Consider the following 17,388-nt stretch of genomic DNA (forward strand, 5'->3'; position numbering starts at 1 on the left):
CTCCCGGTCTCCCACGCAGGTGCAGGAGCCCAAGGACTTGGGCCATCCTCCACTGCCCTCCCAGGTCACACCAGAGAGCTAGATGCAAAGAGGAGCAGCCGGGACCAGAACTGGCGCCCATATGGGATGCCGGTGCTGCCACAGGTGAAGGATTAACCTGCACCACAGCACCGTCCAGGATCCTTTCATTATTTAAAATGATACTTTAAGGATTAAAGTTAATCACAGATGATCTGCCCATCCCAAAGGTGAAGAAGGTTTTCTCTTTCTCCTCTGATTTTTGGTACAATGTAACGTTCTACCTTACTGCTGAATACATTTCCTGTAGACAGGGCTGAGGCATGGATCAAGGAACCAAATTGTGAGCAGTTTTAGGAAGGGAGCCTTGGGGAGGGCGTAGCCGGTGGAAGAGGCAGGTTACTTAGAGGGGTTGGAGTATTACCTGAATAGGGCCCAGTGTGAGGGTGATGAGGGAGCATTTGTGTTTTTTTTTGTTGTTGTTGTTGTTGTTGTTTTTTTTTTTTTTTCAGATTTACTTATTTATTTGAGAGGCAAAGAGAGGTCTTCCATCTGTTAGCTGTTAGCTCACTCCCCAGAATGGCCACAACCCCCAGAGCTATGCCGATCAGGAGCCAGGAGCCTCCCCTGGTGGAGCAGCCAGGACTTGAACCAGTGCCCATATGGGATGCCGTTGCTGCAGGTGGAGGATTAACCTACTGTGCCACATTGGCAGCCCCTATTACGTGTTTTAAGACATTTCTTTCTTGTCCGAATACTGGGTGTTTCGAGTAGTGTTCATAGCCTTAAGATTTTCTTTAAATAAATTTTGGCTCCTGAAGTTTGTTTATGAGCAGATGTACTTTATAAGTTAGATTATTTTTAAAACAATTAAAAGTGTTTTAATTCCACGAATTTGCTGATTATGGTGTGTAGAGATGGAGATAAGCGCACTCTGAATGTTGTCGTCAGATTCCTCATGTGTTGCTGGGTGAATAAGACTTAACAAGAATTGGAAGTAGAAGCTAAAGTTGATCTCAACGAAGTAGAGACTAGAATAGTGGCACCAGAGATTGGGCAGGGGTGAGGGAGGGAGGGTTGAGGGTGCAGGGCTGCAGTGAGACAGGGAATTACTTCTAATGGTATGGGGCACAGTAAGGTAACCATGGCTGGGAACAATTAATTGACTACTTTAAAAAGTCTAATAGAATTTTTGAATGTCCTCAACACAAAGAGGTGATAGTTGTCAGTTCCCTTGTTCTTATCATCGCACGCTGTGTACCTGTATTGCAGTGCCATACCGTACTCCATAAATATGTATAATTACTTTGTGTTGGTTAAAAATATTTTTAAAAAAGAATCAATATGCATTGCCGAAGTTTTCTAATTTTGTTTTGCTGCTAGATTATACTGCTTACTGAAGTTAAATTCAGCACCTCATCGAGCTACTTCAACTAACTATTTCAATTTTACCTTATCTCAAGAACCGTAGCTTCCTTTAGACGTAGTGGAGGTGTGTCTGGGTCAGGGCCAGATGGAAATTGTGTATGCCCTGTGTTCCCCCCGTGCCCAGAGACAGTCAGCATTCTTCCTTTTCGGCAATTAGGAAGGACCTTTGCTAAAACATGTTGGTGCTAATGGTCTGAGTGTCCCGTCTTCTCTTCTCCTTCCTTATCCACTGGTCTTGTAGATTTACTTGTGCTGAGAGGGGTACAGGGGAGACCCTTAGCACATAAGTGGTTTTATACTTTTTCAGATCCCCCTGAGTCCAGCCACGCCGGCTCCCATTTGGCTGTGACTGCCCAGCATGCCCCATGCTGAGATGATCCAGTTACTGGAGGACTGCTCACACCGGGAGCCGGCCTGTTGGGAGGGGGTTGGGTGAGTTCTTTTCTTTCATTTTCAATAAAACAATTATGTGGTGTGGCTTGGCAGAAACACACCTCATAAATAAAAATGGGTTGCTAGACCCTCTTGAGGCTGAGCCATCTGCCTCCTTCTTGTATCATTTCTTCATAAGACTGTGCTTCTAGGTTGAAGAAGTTTAAAGAACTTTATTCTAAATATGAGTGATTTTTAATAGAATCAGTAAATGTAATCAGTAAATTGAAGAGTATGCCACTTAGAATAGATCTGCTTAAGATAGTGCACAGGAAACTTTGCCTCCCATTAGTCTCCTTTTCCGAGATAAATTTCATCTCAGGGTAACTTAAATACATGTGTGACTGGTGACTGAGCGCTGCACTGGCGGCTTTCCATGGCAGCAGAGAGGACGGTGAACTTGGGGAGGCCCTCGTGCGCCTTGAGCTCCCATCACGTAGGCTGGTGGTGGATCCACCTCTGTGTTACGGTTCGTGACGGGATCCCTAAGAAGCTCTCCTTGCTTAGTCTTTTTAACGTTTTGTGAAGTTCAGTTCTGGGGAACCAGACTGGGAAGTTGTGCCTCTGGACGAGAATCCCGAGTCATGGATAGAATTGGTGCTCTGCACGGCTGTAGAAGTACCTCGGTGTCAGCCCGTCCAGAGGGTTAGAGGTGAACAGAACATCCAGTTTTAGTCAGGCAGTGAAAATAGCCCACGAAACAGTAACCTGTACCTGCCTATAATTTATTTTTTAAAGATTCATTTATATGAAAAGCAGAGTAACAGAGAGAAGGAAAAACAGAGAGAGCTCCTGTTCCCAGTTCACTCTCCAAATGGTTGGAACAACTGGGGAAGCCAGGAGTCTGGAACTCCATCCGGGTCTTAAAGGGCAATTTAAAGTTAGAAAATTCAGCCAAAGAGGGATTAGGCAGTCTGGCCTACTCAGTGGAGACCTCTCTCTCCCCGCTGTGTTCTGTTACCTTGGCTCTGTGCGATTTCTGTGGGTCATATCCTTAATGTTTCAGTTCCTAATCCAAATTTACCACTCCAGTCTGCATGACCCCTGACACGAGTATAGGTGCTCTTCTGTGTGAATTCTTGGATTTACTTCACCTAAGCTCTTTTCCTGTAACCTTTCTCAGGGGCTCGTGATTTCATGTTCAGTGACCACCAGCTGTTCCCTGGGCTGCATTCTCATCTTTTATTAGCTGGTCCTACCCCTGCCTCCTGACTTCCTGTACATGTTGCTCTTTACAAGTTATTCCCTTCTTGTTAAGTCTGGCGCTTACCTGTTTCTCTCTGGTAGTGGAAATCAAGTATGCGGAAGGTTACCTGGTCTTCCTCCTAATCACTTGAAAGCAAAGTGTTTTCTGAAATATCTACACTCTGTGTTGCTTAGCAATTTCATTTAGTCTGCGTTTTACCTGCCAGCTTTTTTCTTCATAATTATATTCTTTAAAGCACCGAAGATAGTGGGTTTTTCGTTTTTCGTTTTTTTTTTTTTTTTTTTTTTTTTTAAATACACATAGTAAGCAGCGGTATATTGGAAGATGGACCAGGTCTACCTTATTAAATGTTTATATGAAGGAGGCGAGGCAGGGAGGTTTGAGGAGCCAGTCGCTGTGTGTCTGGGGCAGTGGGGAGTGAAGGAAGTCCCGTGAGTGCTGAGTGGTCAGGAACGCCCGGCCAAGGCACCTGGCCACTCATCGCTGTCATTACGTCTTTTCTCTAGCAGTGTTAGACTGAGCACATGCAGACCACAGTACATAGAGTGTGAGGTACTTGAATTCATGGTTTTTCTCAGTAGATGAACTAGAGCAAGAACGAGAAGGAAACTAGGTTCAGGAGAGGTTCGCTACAGTGATTGGCTGGAATTGAATCCTAGTAAAGAAGGGGGCAGGTCTGGGGCAGGTGTGATCAGATGGATGAACTTGAGGCTGTGGGCTGCACAGTGGGAAACTAGAGCAAGAGAGCTGGAAGGATCTGGGCGGCATTCAGAGAGAAGTACAGAAGTCAGTGCGGTCATTTGGAGATTTTTTTTGACAGGCAGAGTGGACAGTGAGAGAGAGAGAGACAGAGAGAAAGGTCTTCCTTTTTGCCGTTGGTTAACCCTCCAATGGCCGCCACAGCCGGCGCACCACGCTGATCTGATGGCAGGAGCCAGGTACTTATCCTGGTCTCCCATGGGGTGCAGGGCCCAAGCACTTAGGCCATCCTCCGCTGCACTCCCGGGCCATAGCAGAGAGCTGGCCTGGAAGAGGGGCAACCGGGACAGAATCCGGCGCCCCGACCAGGACTAGAACCCGGTGTGCCAGCGCCACAAGGCGGAGGATTAGCCTAGTGAGCCACGCCGCTGGCCTTGCCTTTTTCTTATAAGCTGTCTCAAATTGGAACTAAAGTTTAAAGAATGGAAATCATTTTTTTCAAGATCTGTTTCAAGAGCAGTACTTTTTACACCCCTTGGTTAACTACTATTACCTAGAGGCAGGCATTCCTAATTGGGGTCCATGGACAGACTCTGTAATTGTGTGTAGTTTGGGGGGAAAGGGTTCACAGATGTCATTTAAATATTTAACGATCACTGATGTATTTACAGACAGCTAGTTGAGTAGCAAAATGCCTAACATCAATGTATTGACTTTTAAGTGTGGGTAGCAAGGGAATTTTTTATTGGTGTGGCAAAAGCATTAGTTAACATTTATGTCTGCTTTTTCAGGGACACAGTGTCTATGGACAAATGAACTTGTAGCTTTACCTGATAGCTGGGGAAAGAGGGCTTACATACTGCTGCTTTGAATTACTTTTTAAAATTAATTTTGCTCCTATTTTAAATTCTAGTATATGACTCTCAATCCTTCTACTAAGAGAAAGAATACTGGATCCCCAGACAGGAAGCCTTCAAAGAAATCCAAGACTGATAATTCGTCTCTCAGTTCACCACTAAATCCTAAGTTATGGTGTCATGTACACTTGAAGAAATCTTTGAATGGCTCGCCACTCAAAGTCAAGAACTCAAAAAATTCCAAATCTCCAGAAGAACATCTAGAAGAAATGATGAAGATGATGTCCCCCAACAAGCTGCATGCTAACTTTCACATTCCTAAGAAAGGCCCACCCACCAAGAAACAAGGGAAGCACAGTGACAAGCCTTTGAAGGCCAAGGGCAGAAGCAAAGGCATCCTCAATGGACAGAAATCCACAGGAAATTCCAAATCTCCCAAAAAGGGCTTAAAGACTCCTAAAACCAAAATGAAGCAGATGACTCTGTTGGATATGGCGAAAGGCACTCAGAAGATGACACGAGCCCCAAGGAATTCTGGGGGCGCGCCAAGGTCCACTACTAAACCCCATAAGCACCTGCCTCCTGCCGCCCTGCACCTCATTGCCTACTACAAAGAAAACAAAGACAGGGAGGACAAGAAGAGCGCCCTGTCCTGTGTCATCTCCAAAACAGCCCGCCTCCTCTCCAGCGAGGACAGAGCGCGGCTCCCGGAGGAGCTGCGCAGCATCGTCCAGAAACGCTACGAGCTTCTGGAGCACAAGAAGAGGTGGGCCTCAATGTCTGAGGAGCAGCGGAAAGAGTATTTGAAAAAGAAACGCGAGGAGCTGAAAGAAAGGTTGAAGGAGAAAGCCAAAGAACGGAGGGAGAAGGAAATGCTTGAGAAGTTAGAGAAACAGAAGCGGTATGAGGACCAAGAGCTAACTGGCAAAAGCCTCCCAGCATTTAGATTAGTGGATACCCCCGAAGGACTGCCCAACACACTCTTTGGGGACGTGGCCCTGGTGGTGGAGTTCCTGAGTTGTTACTCTGGGCTGCTCTTACCTGATGCTCAGTACCCCATTACTGCCGTGTCCCTTATGGAAGCCTTGAGTGCGGACAAGGGTGGCTTTCTGTACCTGAACAGAGTGTTGGTCATCCTCCTGCAGACCTTGTTACAGGATGAGATCGCGGAGGACTATGGCGAATTGGGAATGAAGCTGTCCGAGATCCCTCTGACCCTGCATTCCGTTTCAGAGCTGGTACGGCTCTGCTTGCGCAGATCTGACGTTCAGGAGGAAAGCGAGGGCTCCGACGCAGATGACAACAAAGACTCCGCGCAGTTTGAGGACAATGAAGTGCAGGATGAGTTCCTGGAGAAGCTGGAGACGTCCGAGTTCTTTGAGCTAACGTCAGAAGAGAAGCTGCAGATCCTGACAGCGCTGTGCCACCGGATCCTCATGACGTACTCGGTGCAAGACCACATGGAGACCAGGCAGCAGATGTCGGCGGAGCTGTGGAAGGAGCGGCTTGCTGTGCTGAAGGAGGAGAATGACAAGAAGAGAGCAGAGAAGCAGAAGCGGAAAGAAATGGAAGCCAGAAATAAAGAAAATGGAAAGGAGGAGAACGGGTTAGGCAAAACTGACAGGAAGAAAGAGGTTGTGAAGTTAGAGCCCCCAGTAGATACGGAAGCTGAAGACATGATTAGTGCTGTGAAGAGCAGAAGGCTGCTTGCCATGCAAGCTAAGAAGGAACGGGAAATCCAGGAAAGAGAGATGAAAGGTAAATTGTCGTGTGGGGGCCGGGCAGGCGTTGTAAACGGAGGGACTGACCAAGGTGTGGCAGGGTCTGTGTGTGTCACAACTGTCCACTTCCGGGTGGTAACCCAGCACCAGCAGATGTGTCTCTTAGTGGGAGTGTTCAGCCCGGCACTCTGCAGCTAATGATGCGTTCCTGTGATGGTGGCATCCTTCTGGGTTCAGGGGAGGACCAAGTCCACAGGTGGGCATAGTGGAAGCAACACCGTGACCTGCTGGGCCTTGGCTGTAGGCCTTGGCAAGCTACTTACCCACGCCTCACTTGGTGCTTGGTAACAGTTGTGGCACCTGAATGACAAGTTATTTGAAGCCCCAAGCATAGTCACCACTTCAGATAGTCCCCTCCCTTAATAATGTTTAAGAGACGTAGAAATTTTGAGCTTTCATGACCACATCAAATCCAAACATTTATAAAAACAGCATTATTAAGAAATAATTTGCATACCATAACATTCATTCATCTATTGTGTATAATTAATTCACTGTTTCTTAATAAATTCACAGATATGTATAACCATTACTGTAGTAATTTTATGTCTATTTTTTTTTTTAACCTAAAAAGAACAACCCGTGTCCTTGGGTGTCACCATCCACCCATCCTCCCCAAGCCAGAAGCCACCACCCGTCTGCTTTCTGTCTCTGTGGATTGCCTGTTCTAGACTTCTCCTATGCAAGACTCATATAATAAATGTTGTTTTTTTGTGACTGGCTTCTTTCACATAGCCGGTTTCCAAGGTTTGTTCACGTTGTAGCACGTAAAACATGTCACATTAAGGAAGCCAGTTTAGAAAGACCATCTCTGCCTAGTTCTCAAACATTCTCATCACCCCAGAAGCCCCCAGCTCCTGTCAGCCGCCCGGTCTGCTCTCTGTTTCTGTGGACTTACATGTTCTGGCTGTCTCTTTGAGTGGAACCACAGAATACATGGCTTGTGTGTCTGTCGTCTTTGACCTTGTCATGCTATGGCCTGCGTCACTACTTTGACCTCATCATGCTACGGGCTGCGTCAGTACTCCTTTCTGGGGCTGAGTGGTAGCCCATTGTTGGGCTGCATGGTATCTTATTTATTCATCCGATGAAGAACGTTTAGGTTATTTCCCACCTTTTGGCTTTTACGGATAATGCTGCTATGGACATTCACGTACAAGTTTGTTTTGGGGGTATATATTTTCGTTTCTCTTGGGTGAATACCTAGGAATGGAATTGGTCATGTGGTCATTTCAGGAGCTGACAGGCTAGGCTGTTCGCAAGAGGGGTTGTGTAGTCGTATATCCCTACCAGCAGTGCAGAAATGTTCTGATTCCTCCATCCTTACCAGCACTTGACACTATCTGACTTTCGAGTTCTTACCATCCTAGTGGGTGTGAATTAATATCTCATGTGCTTTTGATTTGTGGTTACTTGGTGACTACTAAGCATTGTTTCATGTGCTAGTGGCCATTTATTTGGAGAAATGTTAATTCAGATCTTTTGCCTGTTATTTGTTTATATATTTTTTTATTTATTTATTTTTTTGACAGGCAGAGCGGACAGTGAGAGAGAGAGACAGAGAGAAAGGTCTTCCTTTGCCGTTGGTTCACCCTCCAATGGCCGCCACAGCCGGCGCACCGCGCTGATCCGATGGCAGGAGCCAGGAGCCAGGTGCTTTTCCTGGTCTCCCATGGGGTGCAGGGCCCAAGCACCTGGGCCATCCTCCACTGCACTCCCTGGCCACAGCAGAGAGCTGGCCTGGAAGAGGAGCAACCGGGACAGAATCCGGCGCCCCAACCGGGACTGGAACCTGGTGTGCCGGCGCCGCTAGGCGGAGGATTAGCCTAGTGAGCCGCGGCGCCGGCCTATTTGTTTATATTTTTAGTTTTTATTTTATTTATTTGAAAGGTGAAGAAGCTTCCTGTCCACTTTTTTTCCTTTAAAAGATTTATTTATTTATTTGAATGGCAGATTTACAGATAGAGGAAGGGAGAGATAGAACTTTCATCTACTGGTTTACTCCCCAAATGGCCACAATGGCTGGGTCTGGGCCAGGCCAAAGCCAGGAGCCAGGAGCTCCATCCAGGTATCCCTCAGGGGTGCAGGGGCCCAAGCACTGGGGCCATCTTCTGCTGCTTTCCTAGGCATGTTAGCCTAGGAGCAGCCAGGACTGGAACTGGCACCCATGTAGAATGCCAGCACTGCCAGAGGAGGCTTAACCTTATACGCCATGTGCCAGTCCTGATGCTGTCCTTTTGTCCCAGCATCATCTGTTAAAAACTCTATCCTGGCCGGCGCTGTGGCTCACTAGGCTAATCCTCCAACTGCAGCGCCAGTACCCCGGGTTCTAGTCCTGGTTAGGGCGCCGGTTCTGTCCCGGTTGCTCCTCTTCCAGTCCAGCTCTCTCCTGTGGCCCAGGAGGGCAGTGGAGGATGGCCCAAGTACTTGGGCCCTGCACCCGTGTGGGAGACCAGGATAAGTACCTGGCTCCTGGCTTTGGATTGGTGCAGCTCTGGCCGTAGTGGCCATTTGGGGGGTGAACCAACGGAAGGAAGACCTTTGTCTCTGTCTCTCTCTCACTGTCTAACTCTGCCTGTCCAAAAAAAAAAAACACACACACACACACACAATCTTTTCCTTCGTGGAATGATTTTGGTGCCTGAGTCAAAAATTACTTAACTATTAGGCACTTCAGTTTATTTGTGGACTATGAATTTTAGTGTGTTCTCTATGACTATATGCTCTAGTAACTTTAGAAATAGAGAAGAGTTCCTTTCTCAACTTTCCCTTTGTCAAGATTATTTTGGTTATTCTGGGTCTCCTTCAGTTCTGTGAGTTTCTTTTCTTTTCTTTTTTTTTTTTAAGTTTTATTTATTTGAAAGAGAGACAGAGCTTGTATCCGTTTGCTAGTTCACTCCTCAAATGTCTGGACCTGGGATCTCAGAGTGGGTGGCAGAACCAGCTATATGAGCCATTACCACTGCATCCAAGGATTTGCAGTCTCAGGAATCTGGAATCTGGTATTGAACCAGGTACTCCAGTGTGAGAGGAGGACACTGGGCTAAATTTTGCAATTTTTTTTTTTAAAAAGATTTATTTATTTCTTTATTTTAGAGACACACAGAAAGGTCTTCCATCTGCTGGTTCATTCCCCAGATGGCCACAATGGCCGGAGCTAGGCTCATCTGAAGCCAGGAGCCAAGAGCTGCTTCTGGGTCTCCCACGAGAGTGCAGGGATCCAAAGACTTGGGCCAGCTTCTGCTGTTTTCTAGGCACACTAACAGGGATCTGGATTGGAAGTGGAGCGGCTAGGACTTGAAGCAGTGCCCATATGGGTTACTGGTGCCACAGGTGGAGATTTAACCTACTACACCATGGCGCCGGCCCCAGGAAAATGAGTTTTTCTTTGATTGAGAAGCGGCCATTACTCTGAGTCTCTTTGTATCATTTACCTTCATTCTTGACAATCATACAATATCATTAGCAAACTTTATTAAAGGTGAGATTAATATAATACTAAAATAGTATTTTTTTTTTAATTTTTGAAAGTAATAGCTTTAGACAGATGGCACTGTCCAGATCCTCAATAATATTGTAGTTGTTACCTCAGTAGAGGGTTAAGGATTAAAAATCCTGGCATTGTTGGGGCCAGTGCCGCGGCTCACTTGGTTAATCCTCTGCCTGTGGCGCCAGCATCCCATATGGGTGCCGGGTTCTAGTCCCGGTTGCGCCTCTTCCAGTCCAGCTCTCTGCTATGGCCCGAGAGGGCAGTGGAAGATGGCGCAAGTACTTGGGCCCCTGCACCGGCATGGGAGACCAGGAGGAAGCACCTGGCTCCTGGTTTCAGATCGGTGTAGCTCCGGCTGTTGTGGCCATTTGGGGGGTTAACCAACAGAAGGAAGACCTTTCTCTCTGTCTTTCTCTGTCTAACTCTTATCTGTCAAAAACAAAACAACAACAACAAAAAAACACCTGGCATTGTAAATCAGTACTCTCTGCAGTATTAAAGTCTGTGACAGTTGTAGAGACAGTTTGAAGGCAAGATTACAGGCTTTTGTTTAGGGAAGTGAAATAAACCCATGCAGTGACTGATGAAAGTGTTTTCCTATTAGCAGTAGTAATTTGCTGAACAGTGTAGAAAAGTGATATTCCGAGTACATTAAGTATGATCCACAGGTGCTTCCTTGCCCTTGTTTTCTCAGTTCTTTTTTCTTGTCATCAAAGCTATTGAGCTGAGTAGCTGTCTGATTCCTGAGGACTGAAATATGGTTCATTTTTGAAATAACTGTTTTATTCATCATGGTCTTTTGGAGGATCCTGTGATTATATCTGTCTAAAAGTGTTCCATTTTATCGACTGTTAGGAAATGTCACCAGGGTTGTTTAAAATGTCTTAACCGGAAGTTAAGTTTTGGAGAGAAAGGATCTGGCACTTTTCACTGTATGTCTTAATTTGTAAGAGTGGCGTTATTAGGAAAAAATAAGTCTTCTTTTGTCTTCAACAGTCAAACTAGAGCGGGAGGCTGAAGAAGAACGGATACGGAAGCACAAAGCAGCTGCCGAAAAGGCTTTCCAGGAAGGTATCGCCAAGGCGAAGCTCGTCATGCGCAGAACTCCTATTGGCACCGATCGAAACCATAACAGGTCAGTTACTAAGCATAGCTGCTCTGTCTTACGTTATTAGTCATGAAACTGTGTCGTGCTCCTGCTGAGTTTCCCAGATCTGTTTGGAGACAGAAGTGCTTATCACACATTTACTGAATATTAACTGCTGAATGTTAGGGTAGCAAAATTACCCTTTGAAGATACCACAGGTCTGAAACTTACGTTATATAGGGGCAGACACTGTGTCCCACATTGGAGTGTGTGGCTTTAAGTCCTGTCTCTGTTCCAGATCCCAGCTTCTTGCTAATTCTCACTCTGGGTTGGTAGGTGACGACTCCTATGATTGGGTACCTGCCACCCATGTGGGAGACCTGGGTTGACCTCCCAGCTTGTGACTTTGGCCTGGTCCAGGTCCGGCCATTATATGCATTTGGGAAATGAACCAGTAAATGGGAGATACCTGTCTGTCTGCCTCTCTTATTTATTTATTTTTTATTTTTTTTGACAGAGCGGACAGTGAGAGAGAGAGACAGAGAGAAAGGTCTTCCTTTGCCGTTGGTTCACTCTCCAATGGCTGCCACGGCCGGCGCAGTGCGCCGATCCAAAGGCAGGAGCCAGGTACTTTTCCTGGTCTCCCATGGGGTGCAGGGCCCAAGCACTTGGGCCATCTTCCACTGCACTCCCTGGCCACAGCAGAGAGCTGGCCTGGAAGAGGGGCAACCGGGACAGAATCCGGCACCCCGACCAGGACTAGAACCCGGTGTGCCGGCGCTGCAGGCGGAGGGTTAGCCTATTGAGCTGCGGTGCCGGCCCTGTCTGCCTTTCAAATAAAACGCATAAAATAAGAGAAATGTCGACCAAATATAGTGTCGACCAACACTTTAATATTGTTGATTATTTTAAAGGTATACATTACATGGAACCTAAAGACAGAGAAATACTAGATGTTATAAAAGTTACAGACGTTATATGAGTCTCAGACTGCAGAAAATGTAGTATCCTTCGCTTTCCCCTGTGGTTGGTGTCTGTTGAATTTTGAGCAAAGAGAGCGTTCCTGTCTGTGGTTGTGAATGGTCTGTGAGGCTCTGTGACACGCGCAGTCGTCCCGCAGTCCTGACTAACGTGTGGTTGTGGTTTGTAGATACTGGCTCTTCTCAGACGAAGTTCCAGGATTGTTCATTGAGAAGGGCTGGGTACATGACAGCATTGACTACCGATTCAACCATCACCGCAAGAAGCACTCGGACTCTGCTGACGAGGATTCCTGTCCCCGCAGTAAGTTGTCCGCTCCAGATGCTCCCTGACTTGATAGAGCTGCGTCCTAACCCATCGCAAGGCAAAAGTGAGTCAGGACTCACCTGCCAGGCGTCCGCTCCACAGCGCAGCGCACTGCTGAACTCGGCTGTTTCCCCTCACGCTTGCTGCGCTGTCGGGGAGTTGCGGCTCTGGCGCCGCTGGCTGGCCGCATGAAATCAGCGGCCAGGGAAAAGGTTCCTAGCGAGTGTGCCGCCTGCCCACCATCACAGAGTGGGCGGGTGGTACAGTGGAGGCAGTGTGACTGGGGTGAAGAGTCGCAGAAAGGCAGAATCTTCATCTGCTGGTTTACTCTCCAAATGGCTGTGATGGCTAGAGTGGACCAGGCTGAAGCCAAGAGCCCCAACTTGAATCTGGGCCTCATTTGGGCCATGGCAGGGACCCAAGTACTCAAGCCATCAGTTGCTGCCTCCTAGGGTTTGCATTAGCAGGAAGCTGGATTGGAAGCGGAGTAGTCAGGACTTAATATGGGATGGATGCATCCCACGTACTACAGCTGTCCCACAAAATTTCTTTATTGCCTGAGCCCGATGTATGGAGGGAGATGAGCGGATATGAGATGCTGGATAACGAGAGAGGGAGATTAATGTTTGGTTGTTAGCTTTGTTCCAGGCATGGTTTTGAGAGAAAAGAACTTTCTTGTCAGGATCTTTGGACTTAGATTTTATAGAAGTACTTTCCAAATTTTGTCTCTTGGAAGTTTTTTAGTAGATGTTTCAAGGGGGACAGGAAGGCAGGTTCAGACGTTCTTCCCTCCGCTTTATTTTTTTAAACATTATGTATTTGAGAGAAAGAGGGAGACAGACAGCTCCCATCCAGTGGTCCACTTTCCAAATGCTCACAACAGCTGAGGTGGGCTAGGTTGAATCTGGGGGCTGGGAACTTCCATCTGGGACTCTCAAGTGTGTGGCGGGGACCCAGGTGCCTGAGCCATCACCTGCTGCCTCCCGGGTGCACGTGAGCAGGCAGCTGGAGCCGGCGTGGAGGCGCCTGGATACGAGACAGGCTGTCCCGAGCCGCGGCCGTCCTGCCTGCTGCTCCTGCTGCTGACTGGCCCCTCCACTTGGGAAGTTAATGTCTTCAGTGCTTGTCCAGCATCTCCCTGTTGAACCACTGGATTGACGATCAGTGAATTTCCTGCCAACTCTTCTTTGAACATTATTTCTTTGAGAAGTCTCCTTTTTAAAATTTATTTATTTTTAAGGTTTTTTACTTTTATTTGCTTTGCTATAAAGTTAGTCATCCTTTCCATTCTTTTTTTTTTTTTTTTTTTCCCAAAGATTTATTTATTTGAAAAGCAGAGTTAAAAGCAGAGTTACAGAGAGGCAGAGAGAGGTCTTCCATCTGCTGGTTCACTCCCCAAATGGCCGCAACGGCCAGGGCTAGGCCGATCCAAAGCTGAGAGCTTTCTCCAGGTCTCTCACATGGGGTGCAAGGGCCCAAGGACTTTGGGCCATCCTGCACTGCTTTCCCAGGCCATAGCAGAGAGCTGGATCAGAAGTGGAGCAGCCGGGACTTGAACCGGCGCCCATGTGGGATGCTGGCACTGCAGGCAGTGGCTTTACCCACTATGCCACAGCACCTGCCCCATGCTTCTCCATTCTAAGTGGCGGCACTCTTGAAATTCTGAACTGTACAGCTCTTTAGCTATACTTGCACAGAGCAGATACCAGATGCTATTGGATTTCCAGTGCAGTTATGCCCTGGTAAACCTAAGCTGAAGATACCTGGGCAGACGTGCATTTAACATGCCCAAAGTGCTGAACATCCTAGTTTATAACACTGGAGAGCACCGACTGTTTACCCCTTGGCTGGCTGTGAGCTGCAGCTCGCTCCATGGCTGCCCCCACTGCACAAATGCTAGCCCAGGAAGAGTTCAGAATATTGAATGTTTACTGCTTTCACACCGTTGCAAAGTCAAAAAATCTGAAGTGGAACCGTCTTCAGCCAGAGACCATCTACATCCCAGATAACATACTGTGTATAAGTTATTTAAGATACACGTGGATAGATCTAATAGACAGTGTCTCTTATTTGTTGTTGACTTCAGCATTGGGTGTTGTTTAGGTTTGAAACTAAGAATTGAGTATTTATTTTATTAAATCTAATGTGTAAATTTTTCTTAGATAAGAAAGCAAACTTAGGCAAAAGTGCCAACTTGAATTCCCATGGACCAGCAATAGAAATTGCTGTGGAGACCACCATACCCAAACAAGGACAGAACCTATGGTAACGTGAGCATTCATCTGGTTGCTCTTCTTCCTTTTAAGCATTAACAAAATATTTACAAAATAAGTAAGTGGTAAAAAGGTACTTGTTTTCTCTAAGGTTTGGAATTTGATTTTGCCCTCTGTAATGTAACTTTGTGCAGTAGGTAAGATTTTACGCTCTTGAACCTGAGGATAGAGGCACTCAGCATTCCCCGTAATCAAACCCAGTCAACTCAAATTCATTAATCATTTATGGCTTATGGCTTGATGCAATGTACAGAGTTTAGAGCACATTTATGAATCAATCGTGTGTGTGAGGGTTGGGGTGGCGCGGGTGGCCACTTGTCATTCTTGAGGCGGGGGTGAGATTTCATGAGGGCCTCTTTTGGTCTGTGGCTGTGGTAGCTGCCGTGGCTGTTGGGTTGGGTGCAAGCTGACATTTTGAAAATATAGGAATAAGTGTTCATATCAACTTTATATAAAATTTGTCTTTTAAATTTTAATAGAAAGCTTTTGCCCCAATATCTTAGTGTAAAATTAACATTTAGCCTCTTGGAAACAATAAATTATTCAGACAAGTTTGGAATTCTGCTCTCCACTCTAGACCAGTCCTAGATGTCCTGCTTAGTGTCCGGTGTGGATGTCTGTCCGAGCTGACCGTGTCTGTCGTCTCTGCAGGTTTTTGTGTGATAGTCAGAAGGAGCTGGATGAGCTGCTAAACTGCCTTCACCCTCAGGGAATCCGAGAAAGTCAGCTGAAGGAGAGGCTGGAGAAGAGGTGAGGGCTCCTGTGCTCACGGCTCCCTTCTCTCATACCGAGGTCTGAGGGCTCTCGTTCCCGGGTTTTGCTTATCCATAAAAGCTATTAAAATAAAATGTCATGCTTTTATGTTTTCTTTTTAAGATTTATTTATTTACTTGAAAGAGTCAGAGAGAGAGAGGTCTTCCATTCATTGGTTCACTCCCCAAATGCCTACCATGGCTGGAGCTGGGCTGGTCTGAAGCCAGGATTTTCCGGGTCTCCCGAGTGACAACTACCCCAGCACTGGGGCCGCTTTCCACTGCGTTCCCAGGAGCATCAGCAAGGGAGCTGGGGCTGCTCTCCACTGCTTCCCCAGGAGCATTAGCAAGGCAGCTGGGTCAGAAGTGGAGCAGTCCGGAGTTGAACCAGTGTACAAATGGGATGCCAGTGTTGCAGGCGGTGGCTCTACCTGCGACACCACAAGTTATACCTTTTAAGCAGGCAGGAGTGATGCATGCACAGCCAGGCTGCCTTGAAGACGCAGTGCTGGTGGTCAGTGGGTGTCCTGAAGTGGTCTCAGTATTCACAACACCCCAGCACCCCTCAGTTTAATATGGGGTGCAGGCTAGTGCTGTGCCATGGAAGGTCAAGCCTCCCCAGCGCCGGCATGGCTCTGGTTCCATTGTGGCTGCTCCACTTCAGTCCAGCTCCCTGCTGATGCGCCTGGGAAAGCTGGGCAAGATGGTCCAAGTGCGTGGGCCCCTGCATCCACGTGGAAAACCCAGAAGAAGCTCCTGGCTTTGGCCTGGCCTAGCCCTGGCCATTGCGGCCACTTGGCAAGTGAACCCGTGGGTGGAGGATCTCTCTCTCTTGTCTCTCCTTCTCTGTATTTCTGAGTTTCAAATAAATGAATAAAATCATATTAAAAAAACATCATGGGGTAGGTTTATCCAAACCATGGGATAGTTTTCAGCCTGAGAAGGGAATGGGGTGTATTGATCCATGGTACAAAGGGATGAGCCTTGAAAACACAGTGGAAGCAGCCAGACACAAAGCACTGCTCTGTGATTGCAGGCATTTGAAACATTCAGAATAGGCTAAAGCTTGGAAACAAAGTAGGTGAGTGGGTTAGTGGTGGCCAGGGGCTGGGAGGGGGGAGGCATTGGGAGTGCCAGCTGTTAGGGGTATAGAATCCTCCCTGTTTGGGAACATGGAAATGTTTTGGAATTGGGCAGTTGTGATGGTTTTACAACATAAAAACACCTGAAGTGTGTGCTTTAAAATAGTGAGTTTTATATTATGTGAATTCATCGCATCTTTTACAAAACTCTGACCTATAAAGTAGCATCAGCTCCATCTAGACTGGTTTGTGCCGTTTCTGTTTAACCTCATTTCTGTCAAAGCCGGGTTTTGGCTAAGGGCACTGCTGACTCCATACTTTCATGGTTGAATTCAGGTTCGATCGAAGAGAGCTGGGAGATAACCTTAGAACAGACTGGCAACAGTGCCAGACTTTTTTGAGTGGTACTAGGCACACCATAGTGCTGTGATCCAGGCTAAAGAACACATCACGTGCAAGAGTAACTTTGCCCCCACCCTTCCCCCACCCCAACACTTGTAGGTACCAGGACATCATTCACTCTATTCACCTGGCTCGGAAACCAAATCTGGGTTTGAAATCCTGTGATGGCAACCAGGAGCTTTTAAACTTCCTCAGGAGTGACCTCATTGAAGTCGCAACAAGGTTACAAAAAGGAGGGCTTGGCTACGTGGAGGAGACATCAGAGTTTGAAGCCCGGGTAAGGCCAGGAGCAAATTCTCTGAAAGCTGTCACTCAGAAAACTCCATTTGGAGTGGGGTGGACTTGTTTCCTGATACTGTGTTCCTAACCTCCAAGGTGACCCTGGAAGTCATGTTTGGGTGGTTTGCCTTGAAAGGCATAGATAGGACCAAAAGTCTTCGAGTAAATTTTTTTGGGGTGGGGGGTGGTGTTATCTTTTGTTGGTCTCTAGGAAACCTAATAGTTGGCTCAGAATCTGTTCAAAATGAGCTTTTCTGTTAAGCTGGCTGGAGAACTGGTTGTGAGGCCCTGGTTGGTTAACGCTGGGTTCCTGT

General features: G+C 46.9%; 1 protein-coding gene across 1 annotated transcript in view; it reads left to right on the forward strand.

The window, feature by feature from the left end:
• The window catches only part of BAZ1B (bromodomain adjacent to zinc finger domain 1B), a 71,893-nt gene that overhangs the window by 35,801 nt on the left and 18,704 nt on the right, over positions 1-17,388 (forward strand). The window contains exons 7-12 of the mRNA XM_051835449.2: positions 4,698-6,399; positions 10,909-11,047; positions 12,150-12,283; positions 14,449-14,551; positions 15,211-15,309; positions 16,895-17,072. Of these exons, the coding sequence (XP_051691409.2) occupies positions 4,698-6,399; positions 10,909-11,047; positions 12,150-12,283; positions 14,449-14,551; positions 15,211-15,309; positions 16,895-17,072 (2,355 nt within the window). The remainder of the gene's footprint in view (positions 1-4,697; positions 6,400-10,908; positions 11,048-12,149; positions 12,284-14,448; positions 14,552-15,210; positions 15,310-16,894; positions 17,073-17,388) is intronic.

Source organism: Oryctolagus cuniculus, chromosome 19 (genome assembly GCF_964237555.1).
Source record: "Oryctolagus cuniculus chromosome 19, mOryCun1.1, whole genome shotgun sequence".
Lineage (NCBI taxonomy): Eukaryota > Metazoa > Chordata > Mammalia > Lagomorpha > Leporidae > Oryctolagus > Oryctolagus cuniculus.